Consider the following 14,468-nt stretch of genomic DNA (forward strand, 5'->3'; position numbering starts at 1 on the left):
CCGAAAAGAAAACCGACGACGTCACTCGAGGTCGTGCAAATGTTTTATAAAACGTAAATAAACAAACAGACAAATCACATTGAAAATACAAATCAAAGAATATCGATATGAAGACGTGGTTGATTTTAGTTATATTTCTTGTTCTCAAACTCAATGAATGTAGAGAAATTATCAATGAAGAGAATGGTAATGATATGAAAAAAACAAAAGAATCAAAGGGTGTATATTCTAATGAGTATTGATGAGACAGCAACCCAACGAGTCTGAATGACCAAAAAAAAACGTCTGTGACAATGACTCATATCACGACATATGAGGACAACTGAACATACATGTATACACCTTATCGCTATTTGGAAAACTGTCCAGCATAACCAGAGAATCTGTTCCGCTTGAACTTTTTACTTCATATACGCCATTGTGGCGTCAGATATTTTATTGGAACTTTATGATGTCCAGTTATACACCTTATCATATTCCCAGCTGACTCAAGAATCTGTCCCTGTTGAACTATTGTCGTCATACAACAATCACTTTTCCTTAATGGCGTCAGATATTTTGTCATCAAAATTTTACAGGACCTAGAGTGGGGTGATCATTTTCGCCATATCTTTCCATGTTTTCTTCAGTTTATGTTTAGGTCTTTATGTTTTTGAAGTATACTGATATTTCTGTTCGAAGATAAACTTCAAATGCAAAATATTTTTAGCTTGAAAACGTGTTTGTTTTGAGTAAAATCTTCTGAAAAGTTGGATTAAAGGGTGTTTGAAATTACCTATTTTTTTGTCAACGGGGGACACATATTCGCCGGTTTTACATGTCTATATAAAACCAAATAACTGCATCTTTAAACAATATTTATTGAATAAATTTCATTATAGACAAATAGCAATTCAATTCAATTCAATATTTTATTGGAAAGAGCACAATAGAGGCGTGATCCAAATACAGACAATTATAATATTAAAACAACATATAAATGAAATAAAGATTCATGTAACAAGTCATGAGCCAATTCTATGTATACAAATACATTATAGACTGATATTGATACCATAGACTTATATTTCAGTATTATTATAGATTTTCGTATATTTACTTAAAACACACAATACAAGATATTTATATATATATATATGTATATGCACAAACTACTGTAAAAGATTATTATCTGATGAAACGGTATGGTGGTCTCTCAAATCAAGAGCTTCTTCAATATACATACAAATAGATTTTAATTCCTTTTCAGACATAGGATTTAACATTTTGGTAAAATTTTCATCCAAATTATTTGAATTAATATCATTTATTTTATATTTAGATCTAATGTTTTTATATTGCGGACATTCAATCAAGAAATGAATCTCATTTTCAATTTTTTCTGTGCAAAATTTACAAAATCTCTCATTAGATGGTATTTTTGGTCTTGCATACCTCCCAGTTTCTATTGCTAATGAGTGTGCACTTATTCTTAATTTAGTTAGTTTTTTTCTAAGGTATTTAGGAATATTAAAATTTAAATATTCTTGTTGTTTAAATTTAGTATAAATTTTACTAAAAAATAAAAGTTTACCACAGTTTCCATCTTTTATCTTAGAGAGTTCAAAAATAATTTTATTTTTGTAAAAATCTTCTAGTTTCTGTTTGAAATTAATATTACAATGCTTGTTAAAGGATATTCCAATATATTTCATTAATTCAGATAGTTTATAAGACCATGAATTTTCTTTATTTGTGAGAGTTTTGTCCACTTCAAAAGCAGCTTTGAGAATTTCATGCGGACCACCAGACCGTTCACCAATATTACTGAGACGCTCATAATATTTAAACATAAGTTGATAACATTTAATGCTAATGGGTAAAGTGCCCAATTCACACCGCACTGCTAGATTGGAAGACTTTCCATGAACCCCAAGTATGTTTTTAAATATGGAGTTTTGTGTTTTTTCTAATTTACTTTTGTCTAATGCTTCAAAATTTGGTTTGAATTCTGATATCCAAATAGCAGACATTTGAAAGGTTTTAAAAAAAACTGAAATTTAGGGCATTCAGTCAAAGAATTACTAAGGAATGCTTCTTTGAAGTCGTTTTTGTCATTCAGAAAATTGGCTGAAAATCGTTGTCCATTTTTCGGTCCTTTGCCGTAAGTGCCGAAATTAAGTCTCATTTTCAAAAATAATCATATTTGTTATAAAAATATAATTTAACGGTATATTTCTTCCATTTCAACCATCCGTTGACGATTTTACACCTCAAAATCTTAAAACGGCGAAATTGTGTCCACGGCGAATATGAGCGCCCCACTCTACATGTGATGTCCAGTAATGGTGGACTAATAGCCATTAGGTGTATGCAGAGGAATAGTGATAAGGTGTAAACTGATACATGCACAGTCTAAACTTAATCAGATAAATGAGTGGGGTAGGAGGGGTACTGATCCCGAAATCTGGGCTTAAAAACATGAAATCCTGAAATCCCTGGCTTAAATTTAAGAAATCCGGTGGTCACGAAATTCAAAATAAAGAATTTCCGGATCCCGAAAGGGTCAATCCAGAAATCCTGAGCTTAAAAACACCTGATCTGTGCGTCCCGATAATGGTCCTATCCCCCCTCATGAATCAAACAAACTTAATTACTTTGTGGTAGGACATCTGGTACTCTATCATTGTCTATGAAGTAAGAGCATAATTTTATGTTAAGTAGTATATTGAAGCCATTCAATTAGTAATAGTTTTCTAATATTACAGATTGCCTGACTGATGCTAACATTTATTTTACGGGATTTTGGCAAAAAAATAGGGTTATTTCAGATAATACATTTTGATTTATCTTTTTAAAAACCACAGTCTTCAGTTATGCACTTCTCTTCCCGACCACCAGAAATGAGATCATGTGCAATGAATTTGCTGGATTGTCTTGGAAGCTGCACTGGCCATGTGCAGTTTTGTCAATGTTTATGTTGTGTGTTTAAAAGTTTTATGGTTTAAAGCGAAAAGTAGGAGGTAGGTACACACTAATGTGCATGTAAGACTGATATATATATATACACCTCCGGGTGCGGGAATTTCTCGCTACATTGAAGACCTGTTGGTGACCTTCTGCTGTTGTTTTTTATTTGGTCGGGTTGTTGTCTCTTTGACACATTCCCCATTTCCATTCTCAATTTTAATACTTATTTTAACAACCAAATTAGGTTCTGCATAATATAATATAAGAATATCTTGACTTTGTGTTGATTGTTGTCTGTTGTATGTCTTTGTTTGAAATTTATGTCTTGATTTTTAGCTTTAAAAACAATACTATTGACCTTTGTTGGTAGAATAAAATAGAAACTGATTGCTATTTATATATATCTAAAATGGTCTGTGGATGATGTGGTCTTTTTTATTTGTTAGTTTTTAAAGTAATTGTTAAATAGCATTAAAATTTTATGTTATAGAGGTCAGCAGTCTCCAAGGTGAAAAACAAACTGGAGGAGATCAATTAGAAGCTGAAAAGCAACAAAATCTTCAGATTATACAACCAGTCCCAAATACAGACATCAGAAATGTACATAACAATCAGACTATTACACATAAAGAGGTGAATTTGTCAGAGCAGCATGGAGCACAGCAACAACCAAATCAGCCCCAGACAAAAGTAAACCCAGTACAGCAACTTGATATTCCTAAGCAACAGGATACTCAGTTTCAACCACAAGATAAATCTCTGCAGACAAGCTACTCACAAGGAGCTCAACCTCAACAAATGTTGACTAGTCAGCATCAAAATGTGTTAGATCAAAAGCTAGGAAATCAGTCTGAACAACCAACCAAATCTCTTAAAGAAGTGACCCCTTCTCAAAAAGTGATCCCTTTACAAAAACTGACAACTCTTTCACAACAGCAGGCAACTGCCAAGCAAAAGCAGACAACTTCGTCACAACAGCAGTCAATTACTGTACAAAAACAGGAAACCCCTTCACTACAACAGGCAACTCCCTCTCTTAAACCAATAGTTCCTTCACAAAAACAAGCAGTTCCTTCTCAAAAACAGGAAACCCCTTCACTTCAAAAGGCAACACCATCACTTAAACCAGCAGTTCCTTCACAAAAACAGGAAAAACCTTCAAAACAAGAGGCAACTCCGTCACTAAAACCATCAGTTCCTTCACTAAAAGAGGAAACACCTTCGCTAAAACAGAAAGTTCCTTCACAAAGACAGGAAACCCCTTCACTACAACAGGCAACACCATCACTAAAACCGGCAGTTCCTTCACAACAACAGGAAACCCCTTCACAACAACTGGTGTCTCATTCTCTTCAGCATGAAAGTCAGTTTCAGCAGCAGGTTGCTCCAGCAATAGATCAATCTCAACAAGTATTTCTATCCCAAAAGGAGGGGTCGCAGCGTATACCTCAATCTCAACAAGAGACAGGCAAATTACAAACATCAAATGTCAATACACAAAATACATCAATATTGACACAGATAGATGTACAGCCAGTTAATCAGGAAACTAACCAGGAAGTAAAATCTTTGTATCATGAACAATCACAGAACTTTGATCAAGAAATGAAACAAAATGAAAATAATATTGAACAAAAAGAAACAAAACAGCAATTAATTCCAGTCACAACACCAAAACAGGATACCAGTGTGACACCAATACAGCTGGACTCCAGACAACAAGAATCTAATTATAGAACAACACAACAGCAGATATTGAATAGATCAGAGTTTAGCTACAGAACTACAGTACAACCAATAATCAGTACAACAGGTAATATGTACAGTAAGACAAAATGTAACAAATTACAAAACCATATTTTATGCTATGCATAAAATACTCTCTGTTTGACTTAATTTAGTCTGGAAATAGATTATATTATAATCAATGTTAAATTAGCACAAAACAAAAGCTTTAAGCTGATAATTAATTTCAAACAAATGCTATCTAGAAAATGATCACTTATATGTCTAACAAATGGTTTTTAAAACTACATAATAAAAAAAAACAATCAGAATAAAATTGAGAAAGGAAATGGTGAATATGTCAAAGCGACAACCACTCGACCATAGAGCAAACAACAGCCGAAGGCAACCAATGGGTCTTCAATGTAGCGAGAATTCCCGCACCCGTAGGTGTCCTTCAGCTGGCCCCTAAAAATATGTATAATAGTTAGTTAGCTTAAGTTATGAATTTAGGAACATGTATATGAACTTTAACTGTTGCTCATTTTAAATGCCATTATGACATGTATGAGCCTGCTGCAATCAGTCTTGCAACTGTGTGGGTAAATTATACATTAGGTTTTGTCCCCTAAAGTTTTAACAAGTGTTACAAACAGTGTTTTGCTTTATTAGATTTTGTCAATGTCAAAAGTAAACCTGGTTAGTACTGTAGTACTAAATATGTCTAACGAAACACATAAGAAACATTGATATAACAAAACAACATTAATTTGTAGTGTAATTTAGGAAGTATTTACATATTGGATATTATCCATGCTCTCTGAATTACAATTGAGTTTAATTTTTATCAATTATTCATAATCATGGTTAGAAATTTTTACAAGAAGTAAAATTCCAAATGAAAATGATACCCCCCTTCAACCTGAACATTATCTTCATAATCTTTGTCTTCTTTTTTACAGAAAATACAATGGATAATGATGATTATTTAGTTGAGTGGGATAAAGATCAAGATTCTGATCCATCTAATGACCAAAAAACTGATGATGATAGTTTGGTTGAGGAAAATAAAGATGTGTGGGATGATACAGATCCAGACCCATGGGAGAAAACTATAGATTTAAATGTAGATAATAATGAAGAAGAGCTAGAAAGTATGTATTGTAGTTACTGAAAATTGCTGCATGTAGTAGAATTACATTTAGTTTCCCCAACCCTGGTGCTGTTAATGGTTGATTGGTTGGTATATGACCTGGATGTCTAGGAACAAAAATGTCAGTATGAAAATAAGAAATTGTGGTATGATTGCAAGTTGCAATGAGAGAACTCTACACAAGAGACCAAATGACACAGAAATTAACAACTAAAGGTCACTGTTTAACTTTTAACATGAGCAAACCCCAAACCACATATTCAGCTATAAAATCAACCAAGAAAACTATACACCTTATTTATGTACCACTGAATTTGTACAAGCTCCTAATTATAACTTGGGAAAGGCATATACAACATGTGGTGTGGTTAAACTGGTTTGTAGGCATCAAACCTTCCCCTTAACCTGGCACAGTGGTGTAACAGTACAACATGAGAACAAACTATGCAAAACAATAATTGACAAACTAGTATTAGAAATAGCAAAAAACGACAACCACTCAATTACATGCATGTTCAGCAGGTTCATAATGAGAACAACTAACACAATATATCTAACACAAAGCCACACAGATAAAAGATCTTAGTGTATGTCTACACCCTGCTGTTCAGACTGAAGTATACAAGAGTTAATATGGATGGGGATAATGTAAGGCTGTTAAGGTCAAAAGTTAGGTTAAAAGAAAATGGGGGAGGTTAACATTTTATCAGACATTGTCCTGATCTACCAGGTTTGCCATGCTCCAGTATTTAAAAATAATGATTTAATATCTGTCTATATTGAATTGTATAAGATAGTATAAATTACAGTTATCGTCTTACAAAATTTGCAAAACTCAAATTAGCTAAAAAGATATTTAACTTACAGTATAGGCAAACATGTGTATATTATTCAAAATTGAAAACATTATCTAAACCACTGGAACTTATATTTTTGTTTTTAAATGGATATTGTAGATGAAAACAACGATTTTATAGAGGATACTAAGAAAGTCATTGATGGTCCGGAGGATGGTGGTTATTTTGATGAAGATGATTTTAACAGTGTTGCTGATAAAACAGGAGACTTCTGGGATGGTAATAGTTTTTATATAGTAATGGCAGTTATCAGAACAACTTATTGATTTTCTATGTCTGCATTGCATAGATACCATCTCACAACTACCACCTTTGATAGTGTAAGCGTAAATCACTACATGAAATTAAACCAGCAAAAATATAAATCACAAGTAAAGGGTTTTATTTTTTTTTGCTGAAAAAAGTAAAATCACATAAATACTGAACTTCAAAGAAAATTGAAAACAGAAGGTCCCAAATAAGATGGTAACCAAAAGCTCAAACACATCAGACAAATGGACAACAACTGTCATATTCCTGACTTTCGTTCAGGCATTTTTTTTATGTTGAAATGTGAAAATTTATACGAGTTCCTATAGCTGTAAGATGGTGAAGTGATACATATTAGATGATGACTAACTATCAACAACCAATCCAACAAACACCTATCTAAATGATTCCATAAGCAGTTTAATCAAATGTTGATTGTTTATATTTTTATCTTCTTTCAGAACCAATGTTTAACAAGCATCCTTTGATAAAAGACAAGTTTGTAACAAAGAATTATAGAAGTCCCGTAGCAGACGAGACCAAATTAATGGGATTCTATAGCTGGGTTCTATTTGTGACACTTTTGTTTCTTATCTTGTTTGTCTTGTTTACACAACATCGACCAAGGGTAAGTCTATAAATAGGTTAAGTTCTCTCCCAATTTGTCAAAATTTCCAAAAGTTTCTAATATTTTTAACCAAAATTCTTTAATGAACATACAAAACATTTTTTCCAAAATACCATGAAAATTCCTGATCTAATTTTGAATAAACTGCAATGGTTTTCTGTCATTATGAAGTAAGAAAAAATACATTTATTTCCTTTTCATTTTGAGATTTACCCTTTTTTACAAAACCTGATAAAACATTTGCTGTTATACTATGAAGACAGTAGGAACTGTTTAAAATTCAGTTTAGTTTGGTCTCATATTTTCAGACGTTTATTTTATACTTTTCAGTCGAGATGGTTTGGACTTGGAAGACGATATCGATCATCATCAAAATCTGTTGCGTATTGATGTTGGAGGGAGTATTAATCACCATATTGTTTATGATTTCAGTGTGGACTTCTATATGGATCAAGAACCAGACACAGGAGACCATCTGTTTCTGCTGAAGAAGGAAAAAGTCTCATGAAAAATATGTATACTTAATTATTTATTCTTCTGCCAAAAGGAGTAAGGAACTACTTAATTTTGATATTTTTTCTGTATACTTGTTTATCTAAGTGATAGAGTAAAACAATCTGTGCAATTATATCATTGTATGCTTATTATTCCTTTAGGATTGCTTTCCTGAGATTATTAGTTTTTTGACTGAGATAAACAATACATTTGTACTTCAGGGAGTTCGCCTCTCAGTTTCAAATGTTTCAAAATAATTAACTTTTCAAAGCTTTACCATTGACAAGTTGAAGTTCTCAAAACTGTTAAAAAATGATTAAGATTTTATAAGTCTTTTACAGATGGCTTATCATTATACATGTAAAAGATTCACAAAAAGAAAAACGGGGGTCACCGTGCAAATTTTTTCAAGGCATTCAAATGGATAAATCCAGAGGATTCCGTAAAATCTGACTAAAAATCTAAAACATGACAAGCCAGCTTTCTTAAAATTAATCAAATAAAACAAAATTAACAAAGAATTTTAAAATCATTATAGATCTCATATTTTATTGTTATAAGTTAACATTTTAAGGTCTGCAAGTATCACTTGGGTTCCTTTACACTGTGAATTCAGAATTGTTTGCATGTATTTATTATTGCAATTTTTGAAGACTGAACAAAAATGCTATATTATTTGATAATTGTGATTTTAAGAAAAGTTTCTTACAGATATCAAAATATCAAATCAGATATCAAAATGTGAGTTCTTACTATTTCAAAAATGACTCATCAAGTTGCATTAATGGACACCTTTAAATAATTGCTGGATTTACAGCCTATTGTTTGTTGGATATTTTATTTTGGTAGACTTAAGTCAATCTAATTGATATTACTGTGTCCATTTTACAAGGACAGTTAAGACCATTAAGTTTTGAATCCACAAGCCTGAAGCTTAATTTTACAAAATTTCTAGTTGAACTCTGTTTGCTTGTAGAGAAGAATTTTACAAGACCAAAGCAATTTTACAAGCCTGGGCATGTGGACTTGTGGTTAAGCAAGGATCTGACAACACTCTGATTTCTGAATTCTGGTTCTATTCTGTGTTTTAATAAGATTTCAGGGTCCTCTGGTTTTATTGTAATGTTACACACTTGCAAAAATTCAAAAATAAAAATTTCATTGACTAATGCAATAGTTGGTCCGAGTACACAGTTATTTCGTAGTGCATTTCCTTTAGACAATAAATGGAAATAAAAAAAATTCCACCTGCGCTTTCTCCATAATAATTTTACAGTGTGTTGTACTACTTTTGGGACAAATTATATCAAAATTATAGAAAACTTCATCAGCTCTAACTCAAAATATGGACAATTTTATTTGAAGGGGGTCTTGAAATCTTTTGACAGCTTCCGAAATGCTAATTTTTTACCTTTTTCAACTGGACCAAATCACTACTTTACATTACAATTCATGAATCAAATTTTTTTACAGTGTAATTTTATCCCCCTTCTTGTTACTTGAGGCATAAAACATAAATAAATAAATTTGGAAGGGGTATAAAAAAAATTGACAAGTAACACACTGTCCACACTAGGGACTATATTCGTGGACAACGAAAATCAAGGGACGATAACTGTGTACTCGGACCAGTTATCAGAACGAAAAGTATAACAGAGTGTTTTCTGATTATTTAAAGTAAAAATGAACATTGGCTCTCTATTTTATTCAGATTGGACTCTTGTTCCTTGTGAAAATATTACCCTTGAAGCATAAATATAGACAATGAAGGAGTTAAATTTTAGATATAAATCTTAATTGTGATGAAATTGCAATAAACCAAAGGTTGTCTTTATCAAAATCACTTCTTACTGCAATAAGCTCTGCAAAAAAAATGCATTGGAAGATGCAGTTGATGAGTGAGTGATATTTTTTTACTTATAATGTATTACAATGTTGTCTTATAATGTATTACAATGTTGTCTTATAATGTATTACAATGTTGTCTTATAATGTATTACAGAATATGACAGTTCTTGTCCATTCGTTTTTGATGCGTTTTGTTATTTGATTTTGCCATGTGATTATGGACTTTCCCTATTGATCTTCCTCTAAGTTCAGTATTTTTGTGATTTTACTTTTTACAATGTTGTCTTATAATGTATTACAATGTTGTCTTATAATGTATTACAATGTTGTCTTATAATGTATTACAATGTTGTCTTATAATGTATTACAATGTTGTCTTATAATGTATTACAATGTTGTCTTATAATGTATTACAATGTTGTCTTATAATGTATTACAATGTTGTCATTGTTTTCTAGTCAGGGTTGATTGAGTATCTTTTCATGAAGCTAATCACAAAGCGACAGAATCATAAATAAGATTCATGAATGATTCCAAGCCACCATTCAGCATGTGTTTATTAATAATTGTAAGTTATTGATTCATCATTGGTTATTTAATAATGATAGAATTTAGGTACATTGTATTGGGAACATGGATTGTGATGTACATGTTGTATTTCAGTAGAAATATAGTAGTTCTAGTTTTATCCCAACATATTACTCAGGTGATTAATGATATAAGTTGCACAATAATAAAGAAATTATGCCATTTTGAATAATTTTAGATGAAAAGATAAGAGATTCTTAAACCAATATTGTTGTGAAATTTAAGTTTGCAAACAGCAGTACTTATTTTATAAATTTGCACTGATTTCTACATGGAAGTGCCTGTCAAACTTATCCTATTTAGCTATACAAGGGTAGGTGGCTATTAATACATGTTTTTTTTTATGACTAAGCTACTATAATTCTACTGTTGAGTAATGTATTTTATTACTTATATTTTTGTTGTTATTTATTGATAGAGTTTAGCACTTGTTTTTTTTTCTTGCACTTATTTTATGTTTTATATTTTGAAGACACTTATTACATATATATTGAGGGAATAATCTATAGATGGTATCATTATTTATCATTAATAATCACAATCATTATCATTATACAGTCAATTTCACTATGTATTTTTGTGATATTTTATGATCAAGGTGTAAGGAAATCTACAATTTAAAAATATTTATCTTCTTGTGACACATTAAATATGCATGTATTGTTAGCTTTCATCATATAATACTCATATATATAAAAAAATATATATATCTTTTTGTTATTTTCTTTTATTATGTTCTTTGTTAAAAAGATTCAGACTAGGAGTGAAAAATTAAATATTTTCGACATAATGATAGATTTTAATTGAAAAGGATCTGGATTTGCTTTTTTAGCTATTTTTAACTCAATATTTTTTGTCAATTGTGTTTGTAAGGTCATTATTTCTCATATAAACATAAACTTTTAGGGCCCTTTATAGATTGCTGTCTGGTGTTAGCCAAGGCTCTGTGTTGAAGACCATACATTGACCTATATTGGTTTACTTTTATAAATTGTGACTTGGATGGATAGTTGTCTCATTGGCACTTATACCACATCTTCTTATATCTATGAAATGTATCAAACGTCCTTAAAATGTGCCATTTTCTAAGATTTGCAGCTTTCTTTGAGAGTGCCATTATATATACATATTACACACAAGAGTTGTAGTTATTATATAGTAAATTACTAGTCCCTATTATAGAGAGAAGTTTATTTAAATATGAACAAATGTTTCAAATCGAACGAGATGTTGTTTCAGCAATTACATTTTCTAATACAAGTTGATACACTATATATATATGCTCTAATATTATAGCCAAAAGAATTATTCCCTATGTTGAAATCTATCAATATTTTCACAAAATCATATTTTTACAGTATTAATATATATATAGCAGGCCAGGGTGCTTTTCATTGAATTTATCTATGCAAAAGGGCAGTATTATCTATATATTAAGGTGTATGATCAAATCTTGTGAATATATTTATACCATTTATATGTTTATTGAGAAGGTTCATTGAAAAGATTTACTGTAAATTCAGAAATTATTACGAGATTTTTAATATAATTTAAATTCGCTTTTTGAATATTTTTATACGAATTTAAGAAGATTTTTCTTGAAATCACAAAGATTAAAATCACATTTATGTCTAAAATGACACAATCACAATATTAAAGGGGCACTAGCTACGAGATATATAAAAAATCTAAAGTATGATTTTTTTTGTTGTTCAATCATTAATGAAAGTGAAATAGTAAAATAATAATTCACTTTTACCAGCTAGAATTGTTCATTTTTGTCAAATTAAGCAAAGAAACATTGATTATGAAGTATTCACTTGCAAGTGAATAATTCGACCTCATTAAATCCTTATTCATGTGAACTTCAATTTAACCCCTACAAAGAGATAGAATAACGCATGCATTGTCCATGTACGGTTATTTGAAGCAAAAGAATGTTAACATTGAAAGTCGGATTCACTGATTCGATCCACAAAAAAGTCATTCTTATACAGGTAAAGTCAATTATATACATATATTTTAATCAAGGATTTGAATTGTTAGACTATACAAATCCTTGTTTTAATCTATAAAATGAAATTTAAGAGATCTATCAAAATCCAAATGCACTAGTTGCTTAATCTATTTATATCTATGTTTATGTTTACATCGCTTATATGGTCATAGGAGGTCAACTCAATATTTAATAAGATGGTGTCTAGACTAAAATACACAATAAACAAAGCTAAATATTTTTGAGACCACGTCCTGTAAATTGTTTATTTTAGACCTTTGATAGTTTGATAAAATGTTTTACATAGTTATAAATAGAATATGAGAATTTGAGTCAAATTGGGGACATGAATTTGACAGCTAATGCCCCTTTAAATGCACACAATATTTTCTGAATATACAGTTAGTTTTGAGTCGACTAATGTGACATTGTTTGATTATAAATTAGAATGTAAACCAAGATTTATGAATTTTATATTCATGATTCATGAAGCTGAGTTTCATTATTTACATGCATGACATATTTGCCACTGGACATTAAGCAACCATCAATCATTAATCAGTCTATGATGAGTGAACTGTAGTATTTAGATAAATGACACAGTTCATTCTAGTGTTCTTGACATGGGCTACTACTTCTTAAATATTAAATAACGATAACTATGTCAAGAAAAAAATATGTAGAAGTACAGATAAGTTTTGATATTGTTACACATTGTTTAAAAGTCTACTTTATATGAAACAGTTTGAGTTTATGCATTGAATATTTATTTGACTTTAAAAAAAACAGCAATAACATGTCAAGGCAAATCTTTTACGAATTCAAGTGTTAAATAGAAAAAAATCCTTTATAGTGTACTTGAAAAAAATTTAACCCCAACTGTTACATACATGAATTGTCTCCAAAATAGATTTACAATATTTTACTGTCTAACTGGTACTTATGATTAATGTAATGTGAAGTGATGAATATAAGAGAGAAAGAGAAGAAGTGTTTCATAACCTCTGTGACTGGCTGGATCACAAAGGTCTTTTGTTAACAGCAAAATGAGGTGCAATAAAATTTAATTTTGTTGTTTTTGTTTATTTGTTTATGACCACTGTTTATATACATTTTAAATGGTAAATTTGAGTTAGCTCACATAAGCTGATAGTATATACAAGCAGACAGTCCTTAAAAGCATGACCTTTTTGGATGTTCATGAAATTCCTCTTTTAAGTGTCTCTCCCTTAGAAGTCGTCGTATATTTTATTTACTGTTCAGCATCTGGCTGTAATAAAGATGTTTCGAAACTGGTGTAAAATTGTCAAGAAACTCGCTGGTGTAAAGATGTTTCGAAACTGGTGTAAAAGTGTCAAGAAACTGGCTGGTCTAAAGATGTTTAGAAACTGGTGTAAAATTGTCAAGAAACTGGCTGGTGTAAAGATGTTTCAAAACTGGTGTAAAATTGTCTAGAAACCGGCTGGTGTATTGATGTTTGGAAACGTGTTAAATTATCGAAAGTGGTGTAAAGATGTCTAGAAATTGCTGGCGTAAAAATGTGGAGAAACTGGTTTAAAGTAGTCAAGACACTGGCTGGTGATAAGATATTTAAAAACTGGTGTAAAATTGTTTGGAAACGTGTGTCAAGATTATATCAGGTTATTTAGAAGCTGGGGTATACATTATCCCTTTTTTGTGTAAGACAACTTTGCAAAGTGGATAGGCACGTTAAAAGGCATTTAATCGAACTTGTTTCCATTGAAGATCAAAGGTTCAATCCGAGGATATGCTGAACCTAATTTTGTAGCCGACGTTTGTTGCTATTCCACTTATCATTTTGAGAATAGGTCAAAGGCTGGAAGCGTGACTGATATAGTCCAGTACAGTGACATGCTTTGCCACGAACATAACTCTGTCAGTAGAATTTGTTAAAATGATATTGTGATTGTGTCTGCTCTAGATCAAGATTAGATATAACCATATGTTTGTCATTATATG

The 14,468-nt window shown here is 31.0% G+C and overlaps 1 protein-coding gene across 2 annotated transcripts; it reads left to right on the top strand.

Moving 5' to 3' along the window:
- Nucleotides 1-70: 70 nt before the first annotated feature.
- LOC143046316 (uncharacterized) lies at nt 71-13,562 on the top strand. Of its 2 annotated transcripts, none has more exons than XM_076219420.1 (6): nt 71-186; nt 3,440-4,762; nt 5,637-5,828; nt 6,784-6,903; nt 7,395-7,561; nt 7,892-13,562. In XM_076219420.1, the coding sequence occupies exons 1-6, from the start codon at nt 108-110 to the stop codon at nt 7,949-7,951; spliced, it is 1,941 nt and encodes a 646-aa protein (XP_076075535.1). In that variant the 5' UTR covers nt 71-107; the 3' UTR covers nt 7,952-13,562. The 2 variants fall into 2 exon arrangements, with proteins under 2 accessions (XP_076075535.1, XP_076075534.1); XM_076219419.1 differs by having other exon boundaries at nt 7,994-13,562.
- The last annotated feature ends 906 nt before the right edge of the window (nt 13,563-14,468 follow it).

Source organism: Mytilus galloprovincialis, chromosome 9, assembly GCF_965363235.1.
Source record: "Mytilus galloprovincialis chromosome 9, xbMytGall1.hap1.1, whole genome shotgun sequence".
Classification (NCBI taxonomy): Eukaryota; Metazoa; Mollusca; class Bivalvia; order Mytilida; family Mytilidae; genus Mytilus; species Mytilus galloprovincialis.